Source organism: Tiliqua scincoides, chromosome 1, assembly GCF_035046505.1.
Source record: "Tiliqua scincoides isolate rTilSci1 chromosome 1, rTilSci1.hap2, whole genome shotgun sequence".
Classification (NCBI taxonomy): Eukaryota; Metazoa; Chordata; class Lepidosauria; order Squamata; family Scincidae; genus Tiliqua; species Tiliqua scincoides.
The window spans coordinates 140,123,360-140,137,473 of NC_089821.1; the positions used below are offsets into that span (position 1 = coordinate 140,123,360).

Below are 14,114 nucleotides of genomic sequence, written 5' to 3' on the forward strand. Positions count from 1 at the left end.
GCCTCTGTCCCCATAAAGGGCAAGGACAAAGGCAGCAAAGTGATCCCCAGGATCGAGTCACTCAGGGGGCTGCAGGGACTGGGGTGTACTCACCAGTCCCTGCAGCAGCCTTCCTGGGGTGCGGGGAACCCTGTGCAAGCGTCTGCAGGGCTCCCCAACCTTCTAAACGTGAAAGTGGAAGGATCACGCTCTACCTCTGCAAAACCGGAAGTGGAGTGCAATCGCTCCACTTTTACTTTTGGAAGCCTGGGGAGCCCTGCAGACACTCATGCAGGGCTCCCCATACCCCAGGGACACTGCTACAGGGACTAGGAGTGCATCTCAGTTCCTGCAGCCCTCCTTAGCCTTCCCCCCACCCCCGCTGCCTCCCCTGCAAGGACTTACTGCAGTTTTCAAACTGCCTGAGAGCTTGAAAACCGCAGGTGTATAGGATTTAGGAATACTTCCGTAAAGATAAATCATTAATCAGTTGGTAATTTTTAATGAGTGAAAAATTGTTCCCTTCAGATTTCTGTATTCAAATATAGAAAATATTTGACCCAAGGACTCTCAAGTGTTTCTTGGCATCACAAAAGCACTATAAACCTTGAGCATTTGCTTCAGCATAGGAAAGATGAGATATAAATCTTTTAAATAAATAAATAACTATATTAATATTACAGCTTAGATTACCCATAAACCTACCTAAGGGGGTAAGGGAAAGAATAAAATATGTCCTTTTTTCCTCCCAGAAGGTATATAATGGCATATATTGCTAATTTGTATTTTTAGCATTTATTAAATTCAGGCTCCCCACTCTGTAGTTTTGATTGTTAATCCAAATAATGTACCCATGACAATCATTTTTTTTATCAAACTGAAAAAGAAAGAGACTCACTTTAAATGCGTTGGCAACAGAACATCTAAAATCAGCAATTTATATATAATGCATGTTTTGAAAAGCAAGGACTAGCTAAACAATTACAATAAGAACATATTTTTCCAGGGTGGTCATTTAGGAAAATGTATTAACCCCATTAAAACATAAAGTGATTAAAATATGCAATTAATGTTAAATCAATGAAAGTTGAAGCAGTTATTCACCTGAGCAGATGATGGAAGAATCTTCTTGCATATCTGCTGATTGGGTCCCTATATTCCAAAACAGTTGTCTCAGAGAGAGGCCTGGTTGGTGCATAGAAGGTTCCGAGGCTTGCCTGAAGCTGTGCTGTGAAGTCCAAACACAGCAAATGTGAGACAAGTGCAGTTGCGTCGTTTACAAGAAATTGCTCTTGTTTGCAGTCAGTCAGGTTGTTCAAACACAGATGTAATGTGAACTTATTGTTGGGAAGATGAACTAAGAAAGAGACAGATGGTACAAAAAACAAACCTACTAAGCAGTAGTTTGCGGCAGGGCTGATTCCAAGTACCAAAACAGTACACAGGGCTTTTCCCTGTGGGAAAAAGGTGTGAAAAATTCCATAGTGGGGACAAAGCCAGAGATCCTTATTACACACACAGGGCTGTCTTTCTAATCACAGCCTATCACTAGAGATAAAGTGCTCCAAAGATATAGACCAGCATTTCTCACAGTGTGTTCCTAGGAACCCTGGAGCTCCCTGAGACCACTTCAGGGGCTCCATGAGAACACCATTAGCGGCTACCATCTCCTTCGCACTGTACCACTCTGAGCACCATTTTGGGACTCCCCAGCACTCTATACATGCACCAGCAGAGCTGCTCAAGACTCCCTTTAGGAGTATAAAGGGCTCCGGAGACCAAAACATTTGAGAACTGCTGATATGTGTTTAGGTTAAATAAAGTCACTCTGTAAATCTGAAAACTTACAGACTGTAAATCTGTACTCTGAAACATCTGCATGTGCAATGGCATCTTAGTGTACTTCTGTACTAGTCATTCTCTTCCATATTGATACTACTTATTCATTCATTTATTCTTGAACATCCAGACATTTCACCCTGCTTGCTTTTTTCCTATGATGTCTCCCTTCCTGCTAACCCATTGCTGTTTCATTTTTAAGGTAGGTGCATAGTAACTTTCAGAATTTTTATCCCAATGTTAGCACAGAACTTTCATTTGTTAATGATTGTCCTGGTGTAGGGAAGTGGTGGGTGACAGTATACAATTCTGTCTTACTGTTTTAATCATTCCGTAGTCCCTTTTTTCTGCAATGAAAGGAACAGTGAATGACAGTGCAATCCTATACATGTCTATACATGTCTATTGAGAATTTTACTGAGTTCAGTGGGACAGTGTGCTTATTAGCAACATTCCTGCTAATTTTCTCTTTGCTGTGTGGGGCCCTACAGCGGTTGTGTGGCTATTGGCACCTAGAATGCTGCTGCTATACCAAGTACCGGTGGAGACTTAGAGGAGAAGAGGGCTTCATTAGACAAATACAGAGCAAACAGACAAATGAGAGAAAGTGGGGTGGAACAGCTCTGGGATGCACAGACTTGCTTTAGAAGTAAATACACCAGAAAGTCCTCTTCCACTCTTTGAAACAAGAGCAATGGTGGTGGCAGGCAATACGAGAACCAGGACGGTGTAGTGATTTGGAAGCTGAATTTAGACCTGGAAGATCCAGGCTCAAATCCCCACTCAGCCATAATGTTTCCAGGGTCACCTTCTGCTAGTCACTATCTCTGAGTTTCACCTTTCTCACAGGGTTGCTGTGATGACAAAAAGAGGGGAGGAACCATGTATCTGAGCTCCTCAGAGGAAGGGTGGTACAAAAACGTGAAGAATGAATGAATGAATGAGGTGGATGGGTGAAATATCATCAGCTGTCACTGCTACTACTTCAGATTGCCCCCTGCCCATAGGATATAGTGCATGCTCCATTGGCCTGGCTGCTCTGGTGGAGGGGATTTGGTTATGATTGGGCTGTAAGACTGATCATCGTTAAGATCAGAAACCCCTTTGGGAAAAAAAGGAAAAGGGGTAGTGACTAATGAAAAGTCTACCAAGGTTCTAGAAGTTAACAGGTGTTCTCTAGTTACAGGATTTAAACAATAAGTCTCCCTTAAGCCCCGTTTTCTGTAGTTGACAACACCATGCCAACTGTAGCCTGGCTAATCCATTTCTCCTAGAAAACCACCCTTTTACCTATACACTTTTTATTACATAGTACTAATATACTTTTCCCTTTTCAGAAGAATGTCTTCTCTTCCTTTAACTGCAGATACAATTTGATTTGAGATACAGACTCTGCTTTCAAGGCAGATGGGCAAACTAAATTTTAGTTCATCAAAGTTTCCTGAATGCTTGAAAGGAGGGAACATGTGTGACCTGTAGACAAAAATCTCTCCAATCTGCTGCTATTAGCATCTGTTTGAACTAGCCATTTCAGTACTTAGCGATAATTATACTTTAGTTCTAAGTAGAGCTAAATTTTATAAGATTTGATAGCACTGAAGGCTCTAATAGTCCAGTGCTATAAGCACAGGCAACCTGCTAATAAATTAGGTTTGCAATATCTTAAATCTAGATGGTATGATAAGCTGAACTTTCAAGGTGTTTTCTTTCAAAAGCATCAATCAATTTTGATTAAAATTTTATACAGTAGGTTATAGCAAAAACACGTTGTACTTTCTTGCTGTTTTCCTTATAGCATGTTTTGAACTTCAGAAATGCTTCGGCCTACATGGAATAAGAGTAAGTACTACTAGAGTTACAGATTCATTAGATAGCCCAGCTTGATGTTGACGGCAGAAATAAAGATCTCAAAGATAACCGTCACATCCTTACAAATGAAAGGGCTCTCTGGGCTCTTCTGATAAAAAGAAAACAAATTACCATGACAGATTTGTTAGGCTTTTATAGGATAAATCCTGGATGGCATGAAACATTTGTCTGTTGTAAAGCAGCATTAGCCAGGTTGCATGTAGAGAGAAATACACAAGACATCAACTGTATTTATAATATACATATTTCCACTTTCCTACTGGGTATTTTCATAACTTTTCGAGTAAGAGATTTTGACCTTGTCTATCAGTGTTCTTGAGGTTATGGTAATCAGCCATGCCTCTTCACACTGTAGTGTGTGGATTGCCTGCCTCAGCCTAATGGCCTGAGGGCAGGTTTGGGCAGCAAGCAATTTTTCTAAGATCTGCTGTTCACCATATCCTCTACCAGACTTCCTTCTTCCTGCAAAAGAGGAACTTGGTGCCCAGCTGTACTTCCATGCTGAGACATGGCATGAAGCTTTCCTGCTTAATTTTTTTCCTATCTAAATCCTGGGAATAGCTCAGTTCTAACACACACGACTATTCATTGGAGAGCCATCCCACTAGGATCCAGCAGAGATGAGCCTGAGCCTTGAATTGATCTATTAATGTAAGGAGGTTTCAGAAGTCACTGTAAGCAACAGTGGAGATACAAGTAAGAATGGTGAAATGGTCTTGAGGGCATACAGCAGGGGACATATAAAGTTTGAGAAAGTTGTATTTCTTTTACTTTTTAGAACAGGGGCGTCAAGGCCTGTGGGGTGGATATGGCTCCTGGAAGCAATTTATCTGGCCCCCCATTATAATTGGGCTCTCCCAGTGGTGATAATTGGGATCTCTCATATCTTGAAATTATGAACAACATTTGCACATTTTTTCTTCTGTCATTTGCAGCTAGTGAGTGAGAACAAAGTGCTTATTTCTGGCCATCAGCTGCTTAATGATGTAACTTTCTGCATAATGATGTCATTTTGGCCTTCAGCAGGCACTATGAATGCTATTTAGCCTGCTATATGAAATGAGTTTGACACCCCTACTTTAAAAGTTCTCTCATCAAAAAGCGTCACTCTAAATGAATTGCTTAATTCACTAACAAGAAAATAAATGCTGCATACGTGCACATCAAAATCACCACTACTAAATAGAACAAACACTTATTGTCAGTTAGTGTTCAACTGAAGCAACAAGAGTGCATAGATTTATTTTTTAAAAACCCTGTTTGTATACACTGTGAGGGACAAGACAAGAAGAAGACCCTCACAAGCCAAGTAATTAGCAGGGATATAAACCCATCAACCACTCTAATTGCCTGACTGGCTTCTGTTTACTGCCAACGGCTCTCTCAACCCAAGGAGCTTGCAGACCATACAACAGGTCAATTTGCAATTGCCCTCAATAGCCTTGACATCCCAGCCAGAGTCCTCACTCGGCTTGAAACAGGGAGCTAGGCACTCTTAATGAGTGTCAGGATAGCGCAAGACCAAGTCACTGAAACCAGTCTACCACCAACTCCTCCCTTACGTGATTCCAGTAATCCACACAGCTGTAAATGGAAATAACTTATTACAGGATAGTAATAACATTAGACAGGCACTTTACTTAGGCATAGATTTAGGAATTTAAGGAGAGCATACAATACAAAATTAAAATAATAAAAACTAACACTATCACTCGCCAAAAGTCTCACATCAATAATTCTTAGTCCATCAGCCAGCCCTGCAGCAGTCAGGGTCGTCCATCTTGGAACAGAGTGGTCAAAGCTCCGGCCCCACAGGCCAGAGAAGAACTAAGACAAAGAATGTTCCTAACAGGTGACTCTTATAACAGACTTGAGCTCAACAGCCAAATAGAAATCAGAACCAGTTGAATTTTCTAGAGGTGGGTGTGCAGTCAAGCCACTCACTCATGGAGGGTCACCCCTCCCAACCTGAAACCTACAGCTGGAACAGATTTGTAATCAGGGTGTCCTTGGCCAATCAGCCACTCTGGGAACTGCTATCTCCAGAGATGAGGGCCAGCCACTCCCACATCTCTCCAAGAAGCTAGCTCCTTTGGAATGCTCTAATGAGTAACTTTCTCACAGCTGCACCTGGCTAACATGGCTTCAGGCAGTTAACATGGCTTCAGGCAAAAGCTTGTACTTTGCTTTTACCCACTTAGCCTTTTCTGTGACAACCACCACTTGAGTGTAGCACAAATATAAGCAGAGTAGGTCTCCACTTTATGATGGGCTCACACTGCAATCAAATCACTTTATCATGGACTTTATCACTTTATCATGGACTTTATCAAATCACTTTATCTCTGTGGTAAAAAAAAAGTTTCACTATAAAACAACCTATTCACTTTACCACAGGTTCACAATTGCCACCAACAGGACCTTGGATGGTAAATAAGCCAATCAGGTATATGAATGCAAGCATTTGGTAGTTGCTCAGAGCACAATCCTAAGTGCTCACTCGGCCAGTGCAGAGGCTGGTACATCAAGCAAGAGTGTCACCAACGTGCCATAAAGCATGTTTGCTGCATCCGGAGAGTAGGTTGCGCAGCCCCGCCTATGCTGCATTCAAAGCCCCTGTCTACTGGCATAGACAGGTAATGTGCCAAGTGGCGCAGGGATGTGAGGGTGGCAGGGAGGGGGAGTTTCTGGGCAGGGGAAGGCAGAATGGGACTGAATGGGACCAGGAAGGGACGGGACTGGTGGAGACCTCTTCTGCCATATCCTAATCCCCTTCCCAGGCCAGGCAGCCCTACATGGGATTGCTCAGATGTCCGCCAGCTAAATAGCTGGCAGATATCTGAGTAGCCCAATGTGGCTGGCTGGGGCATTAATAAGGGTAAGGGGAAAAATATCCCCTTACTCCGAGGAGACCTCTAGCTGGCTCCCAGTTAGTGCTGGATACAGCGCAGGCCATGTGTTCTGTCTGTGCCAGTTAGGATTGGACTGTCAGCCAATGAGAATGTTTGTAACTTTGAGGCCATATAACTGCAGCACTCACAGCCCCTCTTCTACAAGCAGCAAATATGAACCCTAGTTCTCTCGCTCTCTTTTTTTTACACAAGCAGGTTTTTAAAGTCAAGCTGTAGAGCTCCCAGACCAACATGTAAATGAAGAAGAGTGTGGTGAAGTAACAAATCCCTCCCAACCAACTAAACTGAACAAAAACAGCTCTGTGCTGAATCACATCGTATCCCGGACGCCATCTTCGGAGACAGCTGAGGACCCCCCCCCCACGGCCTAGATAAAACATGAAAGCGAACAAAGCCTTTAACTGTGAGTAACCAGTTCATTAAAAGGCTATAAAAAGAATTGCAATCAAGAGGTTGGAAGGAGGGAAAGACAACCTTAAGATTGTTTACATTGGCTTGCAGCCACCCAGAAGGGAAAAAGAGCGAATGTGGATTTAAAAAGCCCCTGCTAGAGCAGTTTTTTTTTCTTCTTATTTGTAACAAGGATGATTGGAAGAAAAGAGATAAAGGATCACCCTGTTGGAATGGTATGCATGGAAAAGAAATTAACAATTAATCTTTAAAGTATGGAACAATTTTCACTTTCGTTTTTGCAGCAAAAGGCTTGACTCAGGCCTGAACAATTAAAGGTATACTAACTTAATTTGACAGTGTTATTAACTTGAATTGGATTACTGACCCATCCCTTTTGGATATAAAAACGTAAAGACTATCTTTGGCAAGAAGGGATGCAAGATAATAAGAATTGGATGACTCTTTAACTGTGGGAATTGGCTTGATTTGATACTGATAAGAATATCAAAAAATTTAAAGGATGTTAGCGAAAGCCAGACCTCATTAATGGAGATGTTGCGAGATTTCAGAAATGAACTGAAGCAAGAGGTTAGAAATCTATCTGAACAAATAAGCCAAATAATCTCCCCTGACAAACAGACAAACAAAGAAAAGTATGGAGGGGATGGAAAAAAGAATGGATCAAATTTCAGATGAAACTAAAGAATTGGAGATTTTTGTAATGAGACAGGAGATGGAAAAAGCAGCATTTATAATTAGAACTCAGAATTTTCAGGAAGACAAAAGAAGGAACTCTCAGAGAAAGAGAGCACGTCCTTTCAAGAAGAATAAGAATTTTTGGATTAAATTCAAAAAGAATAAAATGGAGAAAATGGAAGAAGAGGGATCAAGAAATATAAGGGAGTTAAGAGGAAGAAGGAGTGGAAGGAGCAGTGGGAGGAGCAAGAAGGAATATATCAACAAGACAGAGAACAAAGAAAATACTAAGACAGGAAGGGAAAATGGCTGAATAACAAGTGGAAATTTTTTTGTAGATATTAATGGATTGAATTCTCCTCAGAAGTGAGGAGTATTCCATTAATTATGTCAAATCAAGTAGATGTAAATGAAAACAAAGTTGGAACACAAATATTAAGATAATTAAAGTGGTATTAAGATAATTAAAGTGGTATCTTCTAAAGAGAATTTATATAAATTGTTTTATAGATGATATTTAATGCCAGAGGAAGTAGCAAAAATGTACCACGGATCATCAAATAATTGTTAGATATGCAAAGAGAATGAGGGAATTCTTTATTATATGTGATGGTTATGTGGAAAGTAAAGAAATATTGGAAAATGATATATATTGTTGCAAGAGATATTGAATTGCATAGTACCATTCAAACCGGAAATATTCCTTTTAAATGTGATAACAGACATTGAAGACCAATATAAGAAACATTTTATTGTACTTATCAGTATAGCAGCAAGAATATTCTATGTGCAAAATTCCAAGCCTTTTTATGATTGGATAAATAATTTTAGTTAAACAATAGTGATTGCTTAGTTAAATCATTAATTAGTATAATGACAAATAGGATAATTTTTGTATCAATGACTTTTTTCAGTCATTGTTTATTTCTTTTTTTGATTAAGACATGTTGTAATTTATGGCCAATATCCTCATGTATAACCTATGTAGTCGCAGCCCTAAGTTTAACCCATTTTCCTTACCTGTATCTGTAATAAATAAATAAACTTTGCACACAAAAAAGGAAAGTGAAACTGAGCCACATGTGCATGTTTACCCATGAGTAGGCAAATGTGCCTCAGTCCACTTTGAAGGGCAGGTCAAGAGGAATGCAACACAACCAGAATGGTCCTAATCCAATAAACGCTGGCCCCAAAAAACACTGAGAAGGAAGTCCCCACTCCAAGGTAACAAGGAAAATGTATTGAGTCCTATGGAAAGTGAAACTGAGCACACATGTGCATTTACTCATGAGTAGGCAAGTGTGCCTTAGCTCCAATGAAGGCCAAGTGAAGAGGAACACAAGGCAACCAGAACTGTCCCAATCCAATGAACATGGCACTCCAGAATACTGCCCCCCCCCCAAACCACAAGGTGAAACTTTTTTTTTAAAGTCTCATAAAGTTGGCTGGGTCCTGACTGGGTCATTTTAAGCAATGAATCCTGGTGCTAAAAAGTTTGGGAACTGCTGTGCTACTGCGTTCACATTATTATATTTTCACTATTCTCCAGAATGGTTCACCGTTTCATGGTTCTCTGGAATGGATTACCATCGTAAATTGGGGGTCCACTGTACTTTCTTGCACACAAAATCTTTTCAGTTTAAAGGAAGCTGTTCAAATGTCAATTACTGCCTTCCTGATTCAACTATTAATTTAAAAACTGTACTTTTTAATGTAATATAGTCAAACTAACCTTCTCTTGCAGGTGTCAGTTTTTGTCTGAGAAGGTGGTTTACTATAGCACTTAGGCTTCCATAGCACTCATGACCCATTGTGTTCCAGTTCATACCACTCAGGATATTAATTGCCTCATACATCTCATCCTGATGAATGTACTCCTGGATGATTTCCACAAGCCCCAGTTGACCTCTTGGGATGACACCTGTTTCAGGAAACACCATCACAACATTATAAAATATACAACCATTACAGAATCTATTGGAACTAAGTAAAACATTAATACTTCTTTGTCATATGAAGGAATTTCTAAAAACAACTAGCAATCCTAGAATTAATCTGTAAGGCACTTCTCACTAGGCACATTTATGCCCCAAACCTATTGGCTGCTGTAGGTCCTGGTCTGGCAGTGCAAAAGCCATGCTGCTGTTGCACGCTTCAGGGCTACCAGCACAAACAGCAGGAGGCCTTGTGGCTCCCGGATGCCTCGCCAAAGCAAGTAAAGTGGCAACTGGGGCAGTTTAGGGGAGGACTGTTGGCAGAACAGGGCAAAATTATTTGCCAATTTGCTAAAATGATTACTGGACTGGGGCCCCTCCCTTATGAGGAAAGGCTACAGTGTTTGGGGTTCTTCAGTCTAAAAAAAAGGTGCCTGGGGGGACAGGACATGATTGAGAAAATTATGCAGCGGATGGATAGAGTGGATAGAGGGATGTTCTTTTTCCTCTCATACAACATTAGAACCAGGGGATATCCATTAAATTAAATGTCAGGAGAGTTAGGACAAAAGAAAATATTTCTGTACCCATCATGTAATTAGTTAATGGAATTCCTTGCCACAGGATATGGTGATGATGTCTAACCTAGATGCCTTTTGGATGCCCAAAAGGGGATTGGACAAATTTCTGGAAGAAAAGTTCATGATGGATATGTGCAACCTCCTGGTTTTAGAAATAGGCTACCTTGGATTGCCAGGTACAAGGGAGTGCACCAGGATGTAGACATCTTGTTGTCTTGTGTGCTCTCTGAGGCACCTGGTGGGCCACTGTGAAATGCAGGAAGTTGAACTAGGTGAGCCTTTAGCCGGATGCAGAAGGGCTCTTCTTACGTTCTTATGTAGGGAACAGGCCAAGCAGGGGTGGTTCAAGGGAGAGAGGGGGTGGATCTCACAAGCAGCCCCCTTTTCATTGCCTTACACTCCCTAAGGCTCCTTGGACTTACACCAGCTAAACAGCTGGTGTAGGTCTGAGGAGACCAAATGGCAACCAACTGGCCTATAGGGAGTTAAGTAAAAACTATTTTTACTTACCTCTCCAGGTTCACCTTACTACCACCACAGCATATAGCATGAGCTCCATCAGTTGCACTACATGCTGTGGGCTGGCGGGAAACAGAATTGGGATGTCTGCCTGAACAAAATTTACAGACCATGGAGAATCCTTGGGAACACTGTGGGATGCAAATTCAGAGGGGAGAATCCCTGAAAACTGTGCAAAGCCACTTCTGCAAGCTCTGCTCCTCTCACAGGAGCTGCCTCTGCATAGTTTTCAAGGATTTTGCCCTTCCACAGCAGCCCCCTGTACCACATCCCCCACCATTCCCAAGGGTTCCCTACTGCAATGGGAGACGGATGGACAAGGATCTGCCCAATCCCAAGAGGCACTCCAGAATGATTTCACAGTCAATTGCACAGCCAAAGTTAATTGATGTAAACTGGAAACCATTTGTCAAATATGGCAGCAATCAATGATTACACTATCTCACACTATCCATTCTTATACAAGTAATTTCAGTATTTATGATATAAAGAGAAATATGCTGCACAGTTATATACACAGTTATAATAGTCTTCAATTTAGTACAAGGTGTGCATGTAGATGAAGCTACAACCTTAACCTTAATCATAACATTCTTATGTGTGCAAATATTTCTGATGGGGGACTATGCATCAACTGATGCATCTGATGGGGACAACTGCATCAAAGCTTAGGACACAAAACATACCACTTATGAACAACATCATGTATATGAAGGTGGCACTGAAAGGCAGACTTAAATAAGGTAGTAGTTCAGTTCAGTTCAGAACTGAACTGAACTGAACTGAGGTAGTAATTTTGACCAGAATAAATCCTTGTCAAATTCATATTGGTTTTAGCTACAGATACTATTAAACCATGTGTAAAAGGCCAAGAGAAAGAAAAATCAACAGATATCCAAGATATATTATATTCCGACTTTTCTAACGAACATAGAATGGCTAGGGCAACAACCTCTCAAACACAGAACAAATCTGATGAAAAAATACACAACCAATCTCAAAACATGATAACTTTCAACAGAGGTCAACATCTTCCCATTTGGGTCCTTGACTTCTCTTGGGTGGTGCGTTTCCAAGTGACCTAGTTCGGTAAGAGAGGTGACAGCCAACTCATTGCCTAATTGATTTAGGAACAGTGCCCAGGGAGACAGTCCAATTAAGTTTACAAGCTGGCAATTAGCAAAAAGGCCTCTAAATCCCTGTACTGAGAGCCTGCTTGTTTCAGTAAGAACATAAATGTGCTAGAGATAGGAAAGAAAAAGCAGTGCATTCTGGAAAGCTGTTGTGAATAGAAGCCACATGGGAGAACTGAAGAAAAGCAAGGTAGACGCAACAGAGTCCCTTCTGTTTGACAGGTGACTGGGTAATTTAGAAGCATTAAAACAGACATCATGCAAAAATACAGCAAAGAACTGCTTTCCATGTAGATGACTACAACAGTTAATACACACTACTGGACAAGAGGAATTCATTTATATCACAGTAATGACTATCTCCTTGCTTTTTCTCATTTTAGAGAAAGAAGTTCTTTCCCAAAGAATATGAATGTGCAAACTATAATTGGCAAGCTATAGTTTTTTGGTAAACTATGCTGCTGATTTGCAAATGACATATGTCTAATTCGTAGTTACAATACAAACTAATTTTGGGATAGCCTTCTGAAAAATCCAAATTGCAGAAAGGATTTCATTTGTTCAATCTATAGAAGGATTCCTAACTCAGATAATAGAGTAAGCAGATTTAGTTCAACACAATGAATATTGTTTTTAGCTTTTTATGTCTGTTTCTTTTACTTTTTCAATTCATTGGGTTTGCTAAATAAGTCTGCTTCATAAAAAGCAGATATCCTTTTTCTGTTGATTCAATACTAGACAGCATTAGTTATAGAAAAGAACTGTCTCTGCCATGACAAATGCATCAACGTACCAACTTTAAGATGAAGCACTCCAATAGGTCCTTTGTCAAACCTAAATAACAGAAGATCATGAATATTCACATCATCCATGCTTTGAGAGAGAATTTGAGGAGCAGCCCACTGGATCTGAATGAGGCTGTTGGATACATCAAAATGTTCACTAAATTGCAGAGTTGGTTTAGGTGAGAAGTCTTCAGCTAAAAGCTGCATTTTAATTGGAGATAGTGCCATGTCAAACAGCTGCAGCTCCCCTTGTGAACTACCAAGCACGACAATAGCTTCATTGGGATGGCAACACATTAAGGCAGGCAATAGTTCTGCCTGTGCTAACAGAGTTACTTGACGGTAGGTTTCATATAGAACAACTGAAGAATCTTCACATCCCAGAACAAGTTTATCTTCTGAAATGTTTCTGCAGCAGCTAATGGCCTTTGATTTTAGAGGTATTTTGGTGACTGCCACACACTGAAGTTTATTCCTAACACATTCATAGATGCAAATATCAGCCATGGGCTTCTGGTCTGCACTGAAGGAATGTTCTACAGTATGAACCTGATAAGGGTGACTAGTGCTAAAGCAGGCATCAAGCGGATCGCCGTTTGTACGGACATAGTTCAGAACCTGAAAAACAATCCAAAGGACATGTAAATCACATAGTTCATTCTGAAAGGATTGAAATAACTACAGCTAATACATTCTGCAAATAAAATTCTGCTTATTCACATTATAATCCACCCTTTTCATAAGGGAGATAACATTCCTGAAAGTAATCGAATCCACTTGCCCACCTTTCCAGCATTAGGTTTTTATTAACCTGCATAATAAACTTAACTGTGGAAGGTACTTGCGCACAAGCCTTAAGCTAATGAAAATACTGACAACTCAGAACGTAATAACTACCCATTCAAGAACCATTTCAGTTCAATAATTTCTGTACAGTTCACATTTTATCTGTTTTCTTTTTGGAGATATTCAACTAAGTACACCAAATAACTACTATGTAAACAATATTATTATGTATTCATCTAGAGCAGTGGTTCCCAACATTTTTTCACTTTTGTACCCCTTGGCAGCCCATTTCCATAAATTGTACCCCTTATATTTGCCCCACAAGGCATTCTAATGCTGTCCTGCAAGGCATTCTAATACAGACCTGCCTTTTTCTGCCATTATTCAATTCTTTTTCAAGTACCCCTGAAGGTCCTGGCAAGTACCCCTGAGGGTACACGTACCCCAGGTTGGGAACCACTGATCTAGAGGACTAAAAATTTGGATATCCTGAGAAAACAGGTCTTCATTTGCTGTGTTAGGTGAGACACAGGTTTCAGTTTGTGTCGGGGGCTACTGCGTCAAAGAAATAAAAATGGGGCAAGTGTCATTTGCAATTACAGAGATTTGCTTTCAGTTCTGATCTGATGTGAGACTTCATATTATTTTTCAAGAAAAAAAATGGTTGCCTCCATTTTTGTTTCATTGT

General features: G+C 40.5%; 1 protein-coding gene across 1 annotated transcript in view; it reads right to left on the reverse strand.

Annotated features, from left to right (window-relative positions):
* WDPCP (WD repeat containing planar cell polarity effector) overlaps window positions 1–14,114 on the reverse strand; it is a 137,648-nt gene that overhangs the window by 78,288 nt on the left and 45,246 nt on the right. The window contains exons 9-11 of the mRNA XM_066638046.1: window positions 12,649–13,258; window positions 9,421–9,609; window positions 1,084–1,207 (exon numbers count right to left, since the gene is read on the reverse strand). Of these exons, the coding sequence (XP_066494143.1) occupies window positions 1,084–1,207; window positions 9,421–9,609; window positions 12,649–13,258 (923 nt within the window). The remainder of the gene's footprint in view (window positions 1–1,083; window positions 1,208–9,420; window positions 9,610–12,648; window positions 13,259–14,114) is intronic.